The sequence below is a fragment of the Neltuma alba genome, unplaced genomic scaffold (assembly GCF_004799145.2).
Source record: "Neltuma alba isolate B1F8T4 unplaced genomic scaffold, ASM479914v2 tig00008145_pilon, whole genome shotgun sequence".
In the NCBI taxonomy this organism is placed as follows: domain Eukaryota; kingdom Viridiplantae; phylum Streptophyta; class Magnoliopsida; order Fabales; family Fabaceae; genus Neltuma; species Neltuma alba.
This window is the reverse complement of record NW_021634959.1, coordinates 9,703-29,265: the sequence shown is the minus strand read 5'-3', so window position 1 is coordinate 29,265 and position 19,563 is coordinate 9,703. Positions and strand designations below refer to the sequence as shown.

At 34.4% G+C, this 19,563-nt stretch overlaps 3 protein-coding genes across 6 annotated transcripts; all 3 read right to left on the bottom strand.

Moving 5' to 3' along the window:
• Window positions 1-543: 543 nt before the first annotated feature.
• Window positions 544-14,249, bottom strand: LOC114753789 (cyclin-D3-1-like). Of its 3 annotated transcripts, none has more exons than XM_028942504.1 (5): window positions 14,245-14,249; window positions 1,566-2,087; window positions 1,269-1,470; window positions 1,048-1,178; window positions 544-949 (listed from the first exon to the last, which is right to left on the bottom strand). In XM_028942504.1, exons 2-5 carry the CDS (start codon window positions 2,067-2,069, stop codon window positions 638-640), a joined length of 1,149 nt encoding a protein of 382 aa, XP_028798337.1. In that variant the 5' UTR covers window positions 2,070-2,087; window positions 14,245-14,249; the 3' UTR covers window positions 544-637. The 3 variants fall into 3 exon arrangements, with proteins under 3 accessions (XP_028798337.1, XP_028798336.1, XP_028798338.1); XM_028942503.1 differs by having other exon boundaries at window positions 1,566-2,084; XM_028942505.1 differs by having other exon boundaries at window positions 1,566-2,078.
• On the bottom strand, window positions 3,672-7,048 carry LOC114753790 (protein SRC2 homolog). Of its 2 annotated transcripts, none has more exons than XM_028942506.1 (8): window positions 6,948-7,048; window positions 6,735-6,844; window positions 6,540-6,644; window positions 6,238-6,364; window positions 6,061-6,132; window positions 5,373-5,418; window positions 4,938-5,277; window positions 3,672-4,161 (listed from the first exon to the last, which is right to left on the bottom strand). In XM_028942506.1, the coding sequence occupies exons 2-8, from the start codon at window positions 6,775-6,777 to the stop codon at window positions 4,124-4,126; spliced, it is 771 nt and encodes a 256-aa protein (XP_028798339.1). In that variant the 5' UTR covers window positions 6,778-6,844; window positions 6,948-7,048; the 3' UTR covers window positions 3,672-4,123. The 2 variants fall into 2 exon arrangements, with proteins under 2 accessions (XP_028798339.1, XP_028798340.1); XM_028942507.1 differs by having other exon boundaries at window positions 6,735-6,840; window positions 6,948-7,047.
• Window positions 13,045-18,795, bottom strand: LOC114753787 (phosphatidylinositol 3,4,5-trisphosphate 3-phosphatase and protein-tyrosine-phosphatase PTEN2A-like). Its single transcript, XM_028942500.1, has 13 exons — window positions 18,684-18,795; window positions 17,192-17,719; window positions 16,666-16,767; window positions 16,520-16,576; window positions 15,968-16,033; window positions 15,444-15,620; window positions 15,245-15,331; window positions 15,053-15,117; window positions 14,906-14,982; window positions 14,381-14,427; window positions 14,133-14,263; window positions 13,974-14,043; window positions 13,045-13,776 (listed from the first exon to the last, which is right to left on the bottom strand). Exons 2-13 carry the CDS (start codon window positions 17,636-17,638, stop codon window positions 13,255-13,257), a joined length of 1,848 nt encoding a protein of 615 aa, XP_028798333.1. The 5' UTR covers window positions 17,639-17,719; window positions 18,684-18,795; the 3' UTR covers window positions 13,045-13,254.
• Between the last annotated feature and the right edge of the window lie 768 nt (window positions 18,796-19,563).

Sequence of the window (19,563 nt, the reverse complement as noted above, 5' to 3'; positions counted from 1 at the left end):
CTTCTCTAATCTTAAATATAATACTACAAAAAAAGTTTTATATTTAAAACCGGAAGAGTATATTAATTTTATTACTATTGGATAGTTCAACCCGAATTGAACTAAGAAACCTTGATTATTGTCATGATTGGTTTAATTTGCAAAAGATGGGTGGTCAATAAATATCTGTGCAATCATTCTATCCAAATATAAGAAGAAAAAAATTGGACACAACGATGAAAAGGATGAAATGATTGACAAGAAGAACCAAGTCTTGAAGATTTCATTTCCAGATTTCCGAAGTGCTCCTCAAACTCGATTGCAGATTTGCAGTATACCTTCAAGACTTTACCTTTCCATCAAATATGCAGACTTGCAATATACCTTCAAGACTTCATCTTTCCATCAAATATTCAAACCCTTTTCATCCTTAAGCGCCGATTTTCTCATATAACATTGCAATATACTTATTAACAAGAAACCATTTGTGCTGAATTTATCTTATTATTAGATCTTGATTATATCAAAAGACGTGGGCCCATTTTATCTTCTGAGATGTGCACGTTGGACATTGCTGAAAATGAAGAAAGAGATAATATATACTCATTCTTTACCATATGCTGCGGGATACCAGAATATGAAAATTACAAGTTCTTCGTTATTTAGGAGATGAGACAACAATTGCAACACCAACCAGATTCAATGGAGACAACTTCATATTACGCTGTTGTTGTTGATGCTGTTGCTGAGCTCTGTTCCTCTTCAACAGAGACTGATCTGGTGAAGAACATAATGATGAAGATGACCCCACTTTCCACGAACCGTTGGATCCTTCATCGGTCCCAACTCCACCATCGATTAAGCCACTTAGGTTCACAGGGATTATTATTCTTTCATCATGCTTTCTCTTCTTTCTATTCTTATTATCAGACGCCTCGAGAATTGCTTTATAACACTCCTCTACTTTCTCCTGTTTCATAACACAGATCTACATTATAATTATGATACCGCGCTAACTCCAAGTTCTTTCAGTAACACTAGACGACAGAACAAGAATTAAGCTCATACCTTGTTGATTTTAAGCACATCCAGGAGTTGTTTTTTGTATTCAGCTGCATCATTGTGCTGTATCTGCTCTATAACACGAAGCATTGTGGCTGTGGCCAACACAGAAGGAAGACAGCCCACGAATCTTGAATCTACAGACAGTGTTTCGATGTTTATAAGGATACTGTTTATAGTGGCCTCTTTCGTTGTTGTTCTAATGTGAGTTCTTTTAAAATGTTTACCTGAAAGTGCTGATAGAAGAAGATGCTCACAACGCTTGAGAAATTGCCAGTGAAGATGGGTTTTCAATCCAAGCCTTCTAATGATGTGATCTAAGAACGATAATGGTGTCACTGGGTGCATCTTCCATTTCAGGGTCGATAAAACCAGAAGCTCCATTCTCAGAATCGTCTTGCCCTCGAACACATACTTCGTACCTTCCACCTTAAAACCAAAAAGGAAAGAATTAGATCTGTCATATCTTAGAACGAAAACTTAAAAATGAAAGGACAAGACCCAAGGTTGCGTTTTCAACGTACTTGGAGGTCTAGAAGAGGAGGGAGTTGTGTCTCTTCGACCTTTGCAGCTAAAGAAAGGCAAGTGACAGCCACCAGTTGGATCATCCATGGCTTCTCTATTTCAATTTTGAAGCTTAAAATGAACCTATCCAAGTAATTAATGGCCAGAGTTGAAGTAAGAGCAGAGAAGCCATGGTGAGTATTCACCTTAAGAATCCACTCCACAGCTTCACGACGAGCCAAGGAGAGGCGAGAGCCTGAAAATTCCAGATTACCCAGGTTGAAGTTGGCAACTTCTTGATGTTGTTGCTGTTCTTTGGTGAAGAGAGAGATGAGGTCTTGGTCTTCCCAGAACAAATCTTGCTCCAACAGAAGCAGAGGAAACAGAGAAGCATTATTGTTCGAGAGATCAGTTTCATCTGATAACTCTGATTGTGGGTGTTCTTGTTCGTCGTCTTGTTCATCCAGGTTGGGCTCATGACAGTAGAGAGAATCGAGAAGAAAGGAAGAATCTTGAAAAGCCATCTTCTTCTCCTTCTTCTTCTTTTTGGTTAAGGGAAGAAGAGGGAGATGAGTTGTGATGTGAAGGAGCGATGTGGTCATCGTAAAAAGAAGACACTGAGACTGAAACCCATCGCTCTTTTCTTTACTGTGTCTAATGGAAGGGAAGGATTGCAGGGGGAAAGCAGAGAAACAGAAAAAGCAAGAGAGAGGATTGATTTTACAGCTGACGGGGTTTCACGCTTGTCCTTTTATATATATTTACTATGCTTTCATAATTTATTTAAATCCAATTTTCCACTTTTCGGGTATATTTTAATTTTAATGCTAATAAAAATAGAAAAATTATTTTTTTTTTGTCATTAAACAGCCAATTTATATTTATAATGTATAAATAACACAATTTTTATACACGTGTTCCTCTAATTATATTTATAAAGTAGAAAAAATATTTTTATATCCTATTTATAAGTCACTTTATTAAATTTGTAATATGATTGTACTATTTTATATTTCATTTCTTATAATGTAGAAAGTTATTCTTTTTAAAATGTATATATTAAATAGAGACAAAGTTAAAAAGTTGTCGTATATTAATGGAGAGTTAATGCATTGTAAGATATTTTTTTGGTCTATGTGAAATACACTAATTATGTCTTATAAATAAGATCAAAAGAGTATATTTTATACCACGCATGCTCTTTATCATAAACTTCAAATAAGTAATAAGGAACAATTAGTTAAAATTAGTTAAACTCAATAAATATAATAAAAATATTTTTTTAAATATATCTTTATAATAAATAAGAAAAAGAATAAAATAAGATATGCGAAAAAATGTGATAATAAAAAATATGATAAAAAAGAGAGAATAAATAATTAAGGATAAAATTGAAACAAATACATTAAATGTAAAAAAAAAATACAAATTGAAACTTATAAAATAAATCACGTATCTTTTCAAATTTACAGCTTATTAATAGGACCAAGTGAGTATTACATATGGATTAACATCAAATGTGATTAATTAATATACAATATTAAATTTATAACAAGTTGAACAAGTAATATATAATACTTTTTTAATTTTAAATATAAGATTTATTTTATAATATAATTTATACTGCAAAATAATTTCTGGACAGTCTTAGTTGTAGGTCTTATCACACATAACCTCAGATTATGAATCAGTCTTGTCGTTACAGCAAGTTCATTGTCGACGACCCTTTGATATGCCTGTCAATTTTATAGACTTTTTTTTTTTTAAGACCAGACTACAAATTTGACAGGAAATATGGAACCCAGCATAAATTCTATACAAGCTGTTATAATAAATACAAACATTAGTCCGAGACTCAATTTAATCTAATATATAAAATTCAAATTTACTGCCTATTATTTTTCCTCAAAGTCGTTTCTTTAGTGATTGTACAAAGATTTCCATTTTAATATATATAATTAATAAAAATATTTTAAAAAAGATAACACTTATTTATTACAGATAACTAATTTAATTAACAAATTTTAATAATATTTTCAAACTAGTTATTTATTTCTAACCATAGTATTTTATATGCATGATCCCTTAACTAAACAATCCATTGTAAATTAGATGTAAGACTGTAGAATTAAATAAAAACATGTTCAAAAATAATTAAAATTACAGTCACGTCTTGTGTAAGCTATATGATTTATAATCATATAAAGAACTTTCTAAAGAAAGTAAATTCTCCAGCATGAAAAATCTAACGACCATCGCCATCCTCAAACATAGGCACAACCAAATTTTACAATGTGGATGGAGTAATTTCATGATCTTTTGCCAATCTATTGACAGTTTCTGAAACTTCCCGGTGAATACAGAGCAAACGAAGACAATTGATGACTTCTGTTAAAGCTGAAGGCATCTCTAAAATCAATGTAATCCAAAACATAAAGAAAATCTGGGAACGCCTACAGAAATGATAAAATTTGAATTTTTTTGGATAAAAATAAAACTACTTCAATAACTGCTAAATCAAAACAGGTCTATACATACTGCTTCCTAGCTTCAGACTTGACCAAGTACAAAGAGATCTCTAATACGGCGGCCGAGGATACGTTCCAGGATAAGGACCTGACAACAAAGACCAAAAATATATATAATGATGTTATGAAAGAAAGAAGAGCATGCAAACTAAGCAGAATAATATATTAACAAGAATGAAATAGGAATCAAAAAGACTAATCAACAATTTTGCAATTTGTTAGGCCTAATAGAAGCTTTTAACTCCCAAAAAAACTAGAAAGTGAATTTTCAAAAATAACGGCCATCCTCGGCATAATTCATGGGTTGCGTTTATGTTGGAATAGAAGGTATAGAAACATAGCAGTTTATAGCGATTGTGTAGAAGCCTTGTCTTTGGATTGTAGAGGTTGTCAAAGCAGCTATCCCTTTAAGGACATAGTTGATGATGCTAGGCTCCTGATTCGTACGGAGTGGATGGTTATACCAATACATTCTCCTAAGGAATCTATTCCTATTGCTGATCACCTGGCAAAACTTTCTCATCATAGGGAGGATAACTTTTGTATCCTAGATCAGCCACTTCCTTTGGGTGAGGGGGAGGTTGATACAGGAAACTAAGTCTTGATGTTTTTTGCTTTTGTGTAAGTACTTGTTCTCAGGTTTTGATTCAAAAAAATAATAATAATAATAATAACAGCCATCGTTCCACGTCAATTCCTCTATACTCGTTTAGCCTATGGATAAAAGGATTATTGCCAGCAAACAAAAGATTAAACTCATAACTGCGTAAAGTTAAAATAAGACTAACAACCAATGGGCCAAATTTTGGAGTCCAGCTTTTCCCCCCCTTTTTTGGCACAGAGAGACAAAAAACAATACATTACCAGGAGGGTAATATGCAGAAGCTGGTTGAGGCGGTGGATATGGATGTGGGGGATAAGCTGCGGGTGGTGGTGGATACGGAGGTGGAGGATAAGTGCTGGGAGGCGGAGGATAAGATGGTGGTGGTCCCGGTGGTGGCGGATAGCCAGATGGATATGACGGATAGTGTGATGAAGAGGGGTAAGCTGTATGAGGAGGTGGAGGATAAGAAACTGCAGGTGGCGGTGGCGGTGCATAAGGTGCAGATGCAGGCTGTGGATAAGAAGCAGGAGGAGGGGCGGAATATTGGACGCTTGAATTCATGTATGGTGGTGCTGATGGAGCATAACTTGAAGTTGGTTTCTGCAAATTATGATACAAACATATGAAATCGTTAATTACTTCAAGTTAATCAACACCAATCATCTACATAACACATTATGGAAAATGCAGCTTACTTTGGCGTTTGCATAATGCATTATGACTTTTACCTCCCCTGCATGTCTGCCAAAAGAAAAAAGCGAGATTGTTAAGTGTCGACGAGTGTTTTATAACTTCAACAAGCACAGACAGGGAGAATGAGTTTCTTTCACTCTAGGATGCTCAAAGGACATAGATATGAATATGATATGAATCATGAAACACAGGACACCACTGAATTTTTTTGGCTCGGTGGTTGACCCATGGTTTAGTATAGATGATATGCTACTAAAATATTTAGACATTTTTGTATAGGCTCACCAATTACAGTTTGCCGCACATACTTTAAGGAGCACTACTCTAATTCTTTTTTTTTTTTTCAAATGTTCGATTCCCACACATTTTGTAGTCTAAAAAATGATGTTATAACGAATCTATCCAAATAAAAACTTGGTCATATCTGCCTTAAATCGTTTAATCAAATCTTTTCACTTCAATACTCTGAATGGCTTCTGCAAAACCAGATACCTTGAAGGACTAGCAGTTCCTGTTTAAGAAGCCATTCCAATGATCTGATGCAATACTGAGGCCTTATGAATTTTAACATACATTTCATGGGGGTGGTAAATAGGAAGACAGAATAGTCCAAATATAAGTAAAAAAATTAAAGCAAAAAACCAAAAATTAACAACTCAGAGACGTTCTCGATTTTGGCTTGGTGTTTACCGGCCAGTTTTTGTTTGAAGAGGCCAGGTAGAGTCATCAAAACCTTCTGAAAGAACCTTTTGCAATTGAATCCTGAATATATCGAATTCGAATCGAATCTTAGTGTGAACCAAAAGGGTACTAGATACATAAAAACTTATGAGTGAAGAATGAAGCCAGAGAATCTGAAATTATTACTTTCCACTTCCGATAAAGTCGTCAAAGGTAATTGTATTGCTATTCCAAACCAACACGTTAATTTCCCTAAGCCCTTCAATTAGCGGAAAGACAAACTTCTCTTGAAATGTGGGATTTTTGCCACCGTCTGCACAGGCCAATGTTCAAAAGATCTCATCTCCAGTTTGAAGTAAAACTGAGTTGACAATAAAATTTCAAACGAACAATTCTATTTGCCCTGCTCCATTTATTATAAAAATTTTGCTCTAACTTTGTAAACTTCACCAGAAAAGACCTAATTCATACACAAGTCAAGTCAATACCTGTGCAAGTTCTGGTACGGAACTTGGTGCTAGCATATTCGACGCAGACATAGGGATCTTGCCTGGAAATCCATTCTGTATCCCTCAACTTAGAGCAACCGACAACTGCATCGACATTACAGACAATATGTATGATTTTTCTCTTCATTAAAACTGAAACCCGGGGGCGAAGAGGGAAAATGGCGAATCACGTACCAGTAACCTCAAGAGTGTGACCTTGGATCCCAGATATCGACATGGACGAACAAATAAGCTTTATGTGATTGAGAGTGGATTTGAAGTATTTGGACTTTGAACTGCCCTGGCTTTATGACAGGGAAAAGTTAAATAGTGATGATTCCGCAAAGGGTCGAGCCGATTTATAACATAAAAGGAAAAAAAACACCTTGGAGATAAATAATAAATTACCGGTACTACTCGGAATTAGTCACCAGCATACGGTGATCCTTCTGATTTCTGGGCTATTCCCCCTGACTTTCGATGAAGCTCCTTCATATTCATAAGTAGATGACTTGGTAAAATTGAAAATAAAGCGTGTGAGAAGATTAGAACTACAGCTAGGTTAAAAAATTTGGGAAATCGATGTCAGAAATAAAGCCGAGAGGAACGATATAATAAAAACTCTTAATTTGTTTTCTTAAAAATCAATTTTAAGATCTAATATCTAAAAGTTTAAATGAAAAAAGATCGTACATGCATTATTTCTATATTTTTAATTTTTTTAGTAATATCTGACGCTTAGCATTATTTATTAATTTAAGAAGTTCTAAATATTACTTTGGCAGCCAAAAAAGGTTACTTGATCCATTTATTTATTGTTAATCAAATCAATTTGTCTCCCATTACAAGTTTTGCTTATTATTTTTTAACTTTTTGTTGATTGACTCAATCCATAAAGTTTAAACGGGTCAACTTAATTGATCTTTGACCCCCAAAAAAAAAAACCCTTAATTGATCGGATCTCGTGAAGGGTTGTTTTCACATTTTTTTTACTGAGAAAATCACAAATAAAAACTCCTGAATTATTAAAATTACACAAAGGTTATCTGAATAAATAAAATTATCATGAAAGACTCAATTTCTTATTGTAAATATAAAATCTTGACGAAATATCCAAAATACCTCTCAGCTAAGTTGTGATTTGATCTACTGAAATTATCATTCGCTAAAGCAAACTCTTTATTTCCTATAGTCAACTTGTCATTTGGTATACATTCAACCAAGTTCTGATTTGGTCGACTGAATTTAGCGTTCGCTAAAATGAACTTGTCATTTTCTATAGTCAACTTGTTATTTGGTTGAGGAGCATTTCAGACATTTCACTAGGATTTCATATTTGCAATATAAGACTGAGTCCCTTATGATAATTTTGCTATTTAGGTGACCTTTATGTAATTTTAATAATTCAGGAATCTTTATTTGTGATTTTTTTTTCTTATTTATTCTCTTATGATTCTCTCAGGCTCTCTCTCGTGCTGCGTCTCGAACACGCGACCGTGCGGCTGAGACCATTTCTCCACGCCAGCAGGCCACGCGAGACGCAAGCTTATTTATTCTAAGCTAAGGCTTTTGCCAGCAAAATAAAAATTTATTGAGTAGACGGAAATGCCGTTTCCGGTCCATTTCTGTCATTGAAGGTTGAAAGCATCATTAATGCCATCCCATTTTGAATTAGGAAAAATCGCAAAAAAAAAAAAAAAACACTTATAAGTATATATAATTGTAAAATGGGTTCTGCAATTTACAGAATTATTGTTAGAAGCTGGGTCTTAAATATTAGGGAAAATTCTAATTAAATCTATTTGAAATAGCAAAATTCTAATTTAAGCCTACACTTTTAACAAATTCTTAATTAGTCGAAGAGGCTTAATTGGGAATTTTTAAATATTTCTAAAAGACCGAAATACCCTTCATAATTAAAAAGCCTAATTTTAGTTTTAATTCTTTTAATTGAATTTAACTAACATGTTTTTTCTTTAAACATTATCACATGAAAATTTGGCCAAAAACATTATCATATAAAAAACAAAAAAAGAAAAATCATGATTATGACCAATAAAAAGTAATTGAAAATTCAAGATAAAAAAAATACCTAATTTTAGAATTGCAAAAATATGGGAACTAATAAAAATTTTACGATTTCAAATGTAAAAGATTAACAAGATCAATTTTTTTTTTGTGCGAGAAAAAATCAAATCAAAGATTCATGGAATTGTTGAATATCTATCAAAATTAATTTTACTATTTCACAACTTACATTTAGACTCATCAATTCATCTTCAATTTTTCGGTTTCCAAGATTTATTCAATATCAAATTTTTATTATATAAAAAAAACTAAAAGGCCATAAATTCTAGAGTTGACATAACGTTCACAATTACAAAACACACCTTTGACATAAAATCTAAGAAAGACCATGTCCTCATTAGTAAATTTACTAGAATAATTAAAACTAAAATCAGATTTACACCTACTTTCAATTTTCCTTTTTTATTACAAAGAGGCATTCCGGTCTTTCAGCAACATTTGAAAATCCCTAATTAGGTCTCTTGGTCTAATTAGGAATTCGTTAAAAGTATAAGCCTTAATTAGAATTTCATTATTTTAGATGGATTTAATTGAGATTTTTTCTAAATATTAATTATAAAATATTAATAAAGAGACAGAAATGCCCAAAGTGAATTTCCCTTTCCCTTCTTCTTTTACCCAAAAGTTCTTCCCCATCACATTACTGGCGTTGTTCATGCCATGCCCTCCCAAAACACGAATCCAGCAAAAATAATAATAAAAATCGAAACACAAAACTTTATAAACAAATATGAAAATCATGGAGATGAAAACAAAAATATACCATTGCTATCAAAAGTGAAAATTAAAATATCTGAAAACAAAGATAGTGAGAGATTGCTCATGCGACTAGCATGTTTTCCTATCTCTTATAGTCACTGAATAGATGAGATGTATTTGATTGTTTTTTTTATAATGTAATCTCTTTTATTTTGTATTGATGACTGTACAGGAGGTTGTATTTTTCCCCCCTTAAAGACGGGTAGATTTATTTGTCTTACAAGACACATTAATCTTCAAATAATGATCATCATTGGCATTCATTAAACATCCACTTCGTCTAAACAATTATACTCCTCCGGTCCTTAATATAAGACCCATTTAATTAATTTGATTAGATTAAGGAAGTTAGGTAAGTTAGTTAATTATAAGAAATATGACACGTTTTTCCTAAAATACCATAATCATATTTCTTAATACCTCATCTTTCTCTTCTACTTGATTATGGTTGAAAAGGTATCTATAGGGGTAATTTAGAGATAATCGATAAATATGATAAATGGGTCTTATATTTAAGACCAAAACCAACTCACCAATTGGGTCCTATATTAAGGACCGGAGGAGTATATTGTTGATCGCTTTTCTTTTTGGTTTTTTAAATGATCTTAATTTGTTTAGCTTTAGTCAAGAGTATATAATATGATATAGTTTTTGGTTTAGGTACAAAACTCTCTATTCCATTTTGTCACGAAGAGTAAACTCCCAATGGTTATTTCCACGCTTCATTACCAAATGACAAAAACAGTAAACTAAATAATAAGAGTAATAAACAAAATAATAATTTTTGTGATTGGGTTTTCATGAAGTTAAGTTTAACGAAAAACTGACATTATTTTCATATTTTACTGTTAAATGACAAGAGCAGTAAGCCAAATTACAAACATGTGACTGGATTTTTGATGATGTATAATGAGGTTCCATGGTGTCATGACAGGCTACAGTCACTTGATGTGATTCTCATATATGTATATCGATATAGATATAGTTAACTTGTTATTTTTTATTACAACATCGTAATTTTTTACTGCAGCTTTATAATAATTTTTTTTCTAGAATTATGATTTTGTATTATATATTTATAATGTTTTATTGTAGACTTATAATCTTCTATTGTAAACATATAATTTTCTTTTTTTTTTTTATCAGACATATAATTTTCTATTTGAGATTTATAATTCTCTAGTATTTCAGATTTATTATTCCTATTTGACATGAGACAATCACCAAACCGCAAGGGATAATTACGATTGCCACATGCCCTTGCATGCGCATGGCCATTTGACCGGCGATGCCACGTGGAATTATATTCATTTGACTTGGTCATTTTGAAGTCACTGCACGTGAAATTGTTGAGAGATTTGTGGGGGTAAATCAAGGGAAATTTCTCTACAGAGTAGCAAGTCTCCCAATCCGTGTCAACTCTCAAATAAGGAAGTACAGATCCACAATAAAAAATTTTAAATATGCAATAGGTAATTGCAAATTTGTAATAGAAAATTATAAGTCTCAAATAATTAGGAATTATAAGTTTACAATAGAAAATAATAAGATTGAAATAGAGACTTACAAGTTTGTAATAAGAAATAATAAGTTTGAAATATAAAATTAGAAGTCTGAAAGAGGAAGTTATAATTCTAGAATAGAAAATTATATATCTGAAATAGAAAATTATGAGTTTGAAATAGAGAATTACAAGTCTGGAATAGAAAATTAAAAATTTGGAATAGAAAATTACACGTCTAGAATAGAAAATTATAAGTTTATAATATAAAATAACAAGTCTGAAATAGAAAATTACAAATTTATTAGAAAATTATAAGTCTGAAACAGAAACAAATCTGTAATAAAAAAATAACAAGTTGATTGAAATTACAACTATTGAAAAGCTAAAACCATTAACTATTGATTGAAATTACAACTATTGAAAAGCTAAAACCATTAACTATGTTTGGCATACAAAATTACATTATTTTCACAATTTAATTGCTAATAACAAATCGTCATTAGGAAATAATAAATCTTACAAATCTACTACCATTAACTTCTTTTTGTGCACAAAATGAAATAACAACTATGATGTTGAGAATTACAACACTTTCTACGTAAATTTCAGAAAAAGTAACACATCTCCATTATCATGATTAACGAGTGATATGCATACAAAACAACAACATTAATTAATTTCCATGTTTTCTGCATTTTCACCTGATAATTGGATATAAATGTAAAGAATATTCTTGTTCAATCAAAATCTAGAACTAATTAGAGCAAAGAACGTTGGGAATTGCAGGAGGAGCACTGAAGACAAACATAACGACCCCGGGTCCTTTTGTTCTGCCAATAAGCGAGCAGCTTCTATTCTGAAGTCTCTCCAACCTTTCTATGCCCCTAATTATAAACCTCATCATGATGGTTTCTCTTAAGTCTCTCCAAGCAAGCACAAGACTATCTTTAAGAACAAAAGCCGCTGGACGTATGTCCTCCATGGCTTTACCTCATATTTATGCAAGCTCACATCTAATTTTAGAAAGGCTTGATAATGGCAACAAAAGACTATAGCACATATGGCAGAGTTTGAAAGATTGCAACTGCTAAAAGCGCAATGTACGAGATCTTGACCAGCCCCACCATTGGAACCAATGATTGCCTTTTCATTGCCATTGCTGCAATTTACATTCTCCCCAGATGCCACAACGCGTTCAGTGTGCCTGGCCTGATTGTTTTGGTGATCCTTCACAAAAGGGCTCATGCCGTAAGTCCAATAGTGCTCTTTCTACTTAACCTTGAGCTCCTCCATAAGCGACCAGTAGTGGACTCTGTAGCAGCGAGCTAGTTGCTTGATTTGGTGGAGCCAGCACTGCAGTACTTCCTCGCAAGTGAGATACTGCTAATTGTCCAAGACCGAATCTTGGTCGGATTCAAGTGTAATGGCAAACGTGAAGCCATCGCCTAAAAAAAGAGAATGAGAGAAGTGGGAGGAGATTGCGGTGGGATCAAGGAAGAGGGGTGGGGATGACGAAGTGGCGTTAGGGGGGGAAGAGGAAGGAGAGGAGCAGGAAAGAGAAAGAGGAAGAGAGAAAGAAGAGAAGGGGAATGACATTTTCATCTTTTCCTTAATATTTCATAATTCATATTTGAGACCCGATCCCTGACAGCAATTTTATCAATTGAAGATCCCATTTTGCAATTTCATGTATTCAGGGGTTTTTATTTGTGATTTTCCCTTTGAATTATTAGAAGACCCACCCGTTTTCTCAAGGGTCAATCAACGCGCGGCCGAATGAAATGATAAAGAATGAGAGAGATTCCCAAGCCACGCCTACCAATACCATACGAAATATCCCTCGTGTTCCCTCCATTGACTCTGTCAAGTCAATGGATGGTTTGGCGGGAAATGGAGTAATGGACCATCCTGAAATTACAGTGCAAAATCAATTCTCTACAACGAATCCTAACGGACATTTAACTTTACAAGGTTGATTTGACTTTGACTTTGCGGAACCCGATCAAGGATCAGCCGTTGCCTGCAGCTTCCCTCCCTCTTGAACTGCATTAAACCATGAAGAAATATTTGCTCGATCCTTTTGGGAGAGTAAAGCCGTTAAGAGTTCATTTGTGATCTGCCCAGACGAGAATTTTGAAGCTTGGCAAGCAGGGATAAGGCAGTGAAACAATAAACTTTTTCACATACATTCGAAGGAATCATATTGCAACGTCTGAGGATCAAGCCAGTGAATCGTAACCAAGATTTAGCATTATAAGGTCAAGACAATCAAATGAAATGAACATCCTATTGTTGATCAACTATCATGCAATATTATATACAAATATTGGATGGATTATATTAGGATGCTAACACTGTACTTCTTCACTCGCTTTCATAGTCTTCATCATCCCCAAACGTAAATACAGAGGCATCTGCGGCCATTGCCTTAAATTCACTTTCTGAGCTGGGAGCTTCCAGACTGGACGCTGTTCTTGCATCTCCACTTTTTGGTTTACTGCCACTAGGAATTGGAGTAGCACTCGTAGGTCCCAAAGAAATTTGTTCCGTGGCATGCGTTAAGCTTGTCATCTCACTTGAAGTTTTAGACTCAGATCCAGTGGCAGAATTAGAATTAGTAACAGCTTCAGAAGCTGCTTTTGCCTGCCTGCTTCTTGCAGTAGAATCCTCTGACTCACCGTCTGAAAACACATCATCCTCTTTATCACGATTCTCCGACTCTTTTTCAGCTTTTGGAGCCGTGGTACTTGCATCAACTGGGGCAGGAATACTACTTGACCTCTCATCTGATCTATTGGTAACAGCTTCAGGTTTGGGTGTCGTGACATTGCCATTATAATCCACAAGCACAACCTCAACCAGGAATCCAGGTGAAGGTAATTTTCTCTGCCAAAAGCCAGCAAGAAATGTTGAGCTTAATATGGATATAACTATAAAGGAACTAGAGGGTCACTCTATTTAACAGGAGATAGACCGCTTTTAATATTGGCAAATCTTAATTTAGACACAGACAAAATTAGTCAACAGAAATGCAAGGGTGTGTTGTCGTCAAGCTCTCGTTGCAGAGAAACCTAACTTCTTACCTTGTCAAAACCATCAAGATCACTGGTGTTCAATACTTTCCTGTTTTCAGTCATTGTTGTGTTCAGCCAACTACAAGAGAAAGAAGCACGAAATTTCAGTTTAATGTAGCGTTGCCAGCAGAAGCTATCAAATACTTATCCCGAATATAAATCAAATACCAGTAAAAATCTCCTTGACGATCATGAAAATGAATTTTAAAGTCCCCAGCTACCTCTGTAAGACCAGGATCCCCAGGCAATGCGAAGACCATTACTCCCTTCTTTGGTGCACTGAACCAAAAATCTTCTGGCTGCGGTAGCAGGCAGACAACGTTTTGTCAGGAATTAAAGCCATAGAGGAGAACTTCAATATAAAGACAACTTAATATCAACATTCAATGTGTTGACACCAAATCAAACAAACGCACATTAAGATCCTTGGTCCTTGGATGCTTTTTAGTTGAGAACAAGACACCTGCATATTAGAAAAGGATAAGAACAAACACAAATTGACAGAACTTAACAAAAAGTATTGCAAAAATATTTTTATCTTTTCTCTTTTGTTTCTTTTCTGGGTGGCTGACCATAGTTGAGAGGTATTTCACAGACGAAGGTGCTACAGATCCTGCAGTTCATTATACTTTTCTACCACTCAGATTTATCTCTCAGAAGTCACGGAACTGTAGTCAAAAGGTGGATTTGTAGGAATTGCACAACAACCTAACAAATCCATGCCTTCCAACTAAATGTGTAAATGTGCGTCATAAAGCTAAACCCTATTTTAAACAGTCCATAATACAATAGAACTACAAATTAATAATAAACAGAGTCATAAACAATGTAAATATTAGCAAAAATGTCCAGAAAACCAGTACAGAATTGTAACATCATAGTCAAGCAAATTTTGAAAACCAGCAGATGGAGAAAATTGAGAGAAGAAAGTCAAAACACACCACTATGATCTGAGACAGTTATAGAAGGCCTGATCCAGTAAGGGCACCTGTGAAGTCGGACTCCCCTAAGCATGCACCTGCTCAAAAGAAAATGTCAGCATGTGAAAGTCACAGAGAAGTTACAGTCGCATTGAACGTAAAATATACCTGCGGGCAGGAGGATTTTCGCCATTGAAGTAAGTCAAGACACGTTCAAAATATTTGACATACCTCTAGTGAAGACAAGAAAAAGGGGGAACAAAAAAAAACAAAAAAAAAGGCTCATGAGCACAAGACAAGACTTGCAAAACAATGGGGGTTGTAATTAGTCCAGAGTCTCCAATTTATTGAAGAACTCACAATCTGACTTGGCAGAACAAGCCCTTTTCCATCCAAACACCTTTTCTGGTTGTAGTAATCAATGGACTCCTCGGCGGTAGGGAAGAACTGCAGCACATTTAAGTCACCAACTCTAAATAGATTGAGTGACATACCAAAACAAATAAAGACAATTCCAGCCATCCATTTTATTTTCAGGAAATGTCGTATAAAATATCACCTTCAAGAATAATAGAAGACTAGAAATCATCAACCCTGTCCTTGCCATTCCAGCTTTACAGTGGACAACCACAACATTCTCAATGTCTTGCTTCAACCATGCGTAAGCACTTTGACAAAATGATATAATCAGTTGCATTGGTGGGCAATTATGGTCATCAAATGGGAAACTAGCCACCTAAAGAAAGAATTTGATGTATCATATGCCAGATGTAGAATAAATTTAGACTGAAACGTAAATATCACTTGAGAAACAAATATTGAATAGTTAAACAGAGACATAACACAAACAGCCTGGCATGATCAATAAAAGTGCAAATTGATGGAATGACTTGTCAATTGGATGACAGATAAGGATGATGAAAGTTGATAAAATTGAAGAGAACAATTAGAAAAATATGGACGAAATTCACTTGCTTGCCTCAACACATCTAAATTTAAGAAGAAATTCTTTAGGAAAACAGGCATTCATTATCAGGCTCAGGCTTATGCAGTGTGCACAAAAATATCACTTTTGAAACATACCTTCCCCTCAAATAATGATGCATCATACAGCCGCTCAGAGCAAAGATTGTATACTTTGTATTTACCCTGAAAACACATGTCAAATGAGAAACAATTAAGGCATGGGGAAAAAAAGATGAGTAATACAAGAAATCAATTTGAGAAAAGTGGCTCTGATGCAGTATCAACTTGTAGTCAAAATAATATGTAAGGAAGGTTGCAAGATAACATGGGAACCATGTGGTTTACAGGGTGGGAAGACTTGATGGTAATAGAAAAACAAAGGTGATCACAGAGAAAGGAAAATGTTCAATAACAAATTAACAACAGAAGTTAATCAGATTGTCAGAGTTAAGAATGTGTCTTGGCAACTGTTAATTCCCACATTTGCCAGCCGTTTAGGAGATTTAATGACAATTTTTTCTGCGTATCCAAAACTTTACTACTTAGATACAACCTGCACACTTGCGGTAGGAAATATTTTGTCATAACATCATCCATACCTTGCAACATTTGATTTTGTACTAGAATTGTCATAACAAAACTAAATTTGTTAGGAGGATGGATTAGCACCTTATGATGAGTCTCAAAAAACTTAATCACTTCTTCCATATGATTTCTGTAAAGCCCCTGCAGTGCATGCCTAATTAGTATGAAAAGCAACATTTTAAATGAAAAATAAAATCAAAACAAACTGAACGCTAGATTAGACAGCTCACTTCTACATAACCAAAGAACCCAGAGCTCATGTCACCAGCAGGAAATCCCATAGCTATAATGTTTTCCGTGATATATGTCATATCTAGATCAAATCCTCCCTCCTGGAAAAAGAGTACGAGATAAAAAATTATATCATAAAAATTTCTACAAAGTTTTGATCACTGAAGTGACCAGGATTTCATGTAGAATACTAAATTAAAGGCATATTTAAACAAAGAGCAGGCAACTATCTGCAACCTTATAGTTACACAAATCAAATCATATAGAGAACCAAACATTTTAAAATACTGTCTGATCAAATTATTCTTCTGCATAAACAATATTGATCATAAAACAACAGGGGTCTATCAATAGGGTACATAGATAAGCACAATGCCCCTGGTTAAAGAAAGGAAGGCAAGGGGGAATAGTAATTAAGAGTCACTCCATTAGGCCAAAAAAAATGTTTTAGAATGCGTGTGCTTAGGATTTAAGATACCATGCTGGAATAATCAGAGAGTAAATTGGAACACTCATGAAGAGCACCTGGTATCGACGTTTATTCTGAGAAACAACATGTCGGGCCTTGACCTGCACAGCTTTCACAGCATTTCTTGAAGAGTCAACCAGACCCTTTGTGAAGCTTTCAATTAAATTAGATTGAGCAGCTTCATTGGAGCTGTCATCTGATGAAGATGGTTTTGGAGACAACCGCATAGCTAAATTATTCGTGAAGCGTGCAAAGGTAGATTTCCCAGAATTTTCAGTAGCTGAATCATCTTGAGAGCCAGAAAATGGCTGGGGAATTTTCAAATTTCTAGCCCATGATGAAATGCCAGTGGAAGATTGCGCAGATGAGGTCACATGAGAAGAATTTTCTTGCCCAGAGACTGCAGGGGGAGAAGTTTGTCCTTCATGATCTTTAACAGAAGGTGAACTAGATGGATGTTTAGCAGGAGGTAAATCAGGTGTATCAGCAGTCACTGGATCCATTTGACTGGAAATGTACTAACAGGGACTTAGCTGGATTTGATTTGAAAATTAGGTATCTCTACAGCATTTTTCTGGCTAAAGCTGCACATACAAACATCATGAGCATTAATAAAATGTATGATAACGAAAATCAAATAGTTATTATCGTTTTACATTATGTTCCTCCATTGAACCGTGCGCAAAAACTTATATATCATACCAAAGGCTAGTTTGAGACTATAAATTAGATGAAACAAAGAAAATATGCTATCCATTAGTAGTATGTTTATCAGTCATTGTGTCTAAGTTGCCTATCCCTGCATAGAGAGTAGAGTTATTCGCGATCAAGGCGGAAAAAGGGCTAATCAAGTTACAAGTAGGCAAAATCATATAAGGCCCCAGAAAATGCAGAATTATTAGGGAAGGAAAACCCCAGATATGTCATTAAAAAGAATTCAAAAATTTGTTCGAAAAATTCAGAAACGCCTGTAAAGCTGCGGCTTCAATAGGACGACAACAGTGCGCGAGGAAAAAAAAGTTTATTTCTTCTGCTTCCATGCAGTTCTTGCCAGCAGAAACAATATGCTGTGGTAATGAACGTTTATTTCACTCCCTCATTCAAAATTCAGAAGTAATATAAAAGGAAAACCATTTTCACATTTCATTTCAGTATCCAGAGGAGGATGGGACTAAGCTCAATGGCAGAATCCAACAGCCATCTTAGGGATTTCATACAAATTACACTGCCTCCTGTTCAACTCAATCCCATCCGGCCTAGCCAATCATTGGCCACAGACTACATTTATGTGTTCAAACATTCGGAGATAATAGTTTCATACCATAGAACTACATAACACCATGACCCTAAAAAAAAAAAAAAAAAAAACCGAAGCACGCCTAAAGCCGAGCTATTAAAACAGCGAAATGATCAAAAGTGCACTTAAAATGGAGGAATACACCTTCCTTGATTTGTACTCAACGAAAAATAAAATTGAGACGATCAAAATTGAATTTAGAAAACGGCTATTTCAGCAATTTGAGATCTTGAGCAAGGAGCCAATCTTACCAAAGTCAGAAATCAGGAGAAGCGAGAAATGAAGCAGACTCAAATCGACGTGGGAATCTATGCACTGGATCTAAAGGGCAAGTGACGGAGCTGATTAGGGATCACAGGATTAGGGCATTGGCGAGAAATGGATTGGCAGTTATTTAATGTTAGCGTCGCTTCACGATGATCTTTTGGTCAATGGACCGACAAGCGTCGATTAACCTGAAAAATATGTGTGACGTCAGAAAGTTGCAATCCAGCGGTGTCCAAATATTGATCCGAAAATTTTTTAAAAAACTTATTCTTAGGTTATTACACCCCCTGCAAATTATCTCCAATTAGAAATGATCACGTCATCATTTAGTAAACTTTAAATAAAACAATTGACTTAATGCTTATCCTAGATAGGTAGATGCCAATGCTGGTCAAAATTAAAAAGAAAAAAGAAAAACCATATTGGAGGTACTTATACTTTGTTTCAATTTTCAATTTGGTACCTATGTGTTTTTTGTTCTTAACTAAATCTTTTAATTTTGCTCTATTAACATTATTAATCCTTTTGTAGAAACTAAAAATATCAATAGAACAAAGTTACAAGAGCTAATGTTGCTAAAAAGATAAAATTAAATGTTTAATTGAAAGGAAAAAAAACACATAGGTACCAAATTAAAAATTGAGAGAAAGTATAGGTACCTTCAATATGGTTTTCCCTAAAAAAACGATAGGTAGATGCCAATTTTTTGTCTGAAATGGAGGAAAATGACAATTTAAGTTGAAGCACTTATTTTATTTCATTCATCTCATTTCTTTTTCTTTTTCTTTTCCTTTTTTTGCCACCCATTCAGCTCATTTCATACATTAACGCGGTTAATTAAAGTTTGGTGTGATACTAAAAGGA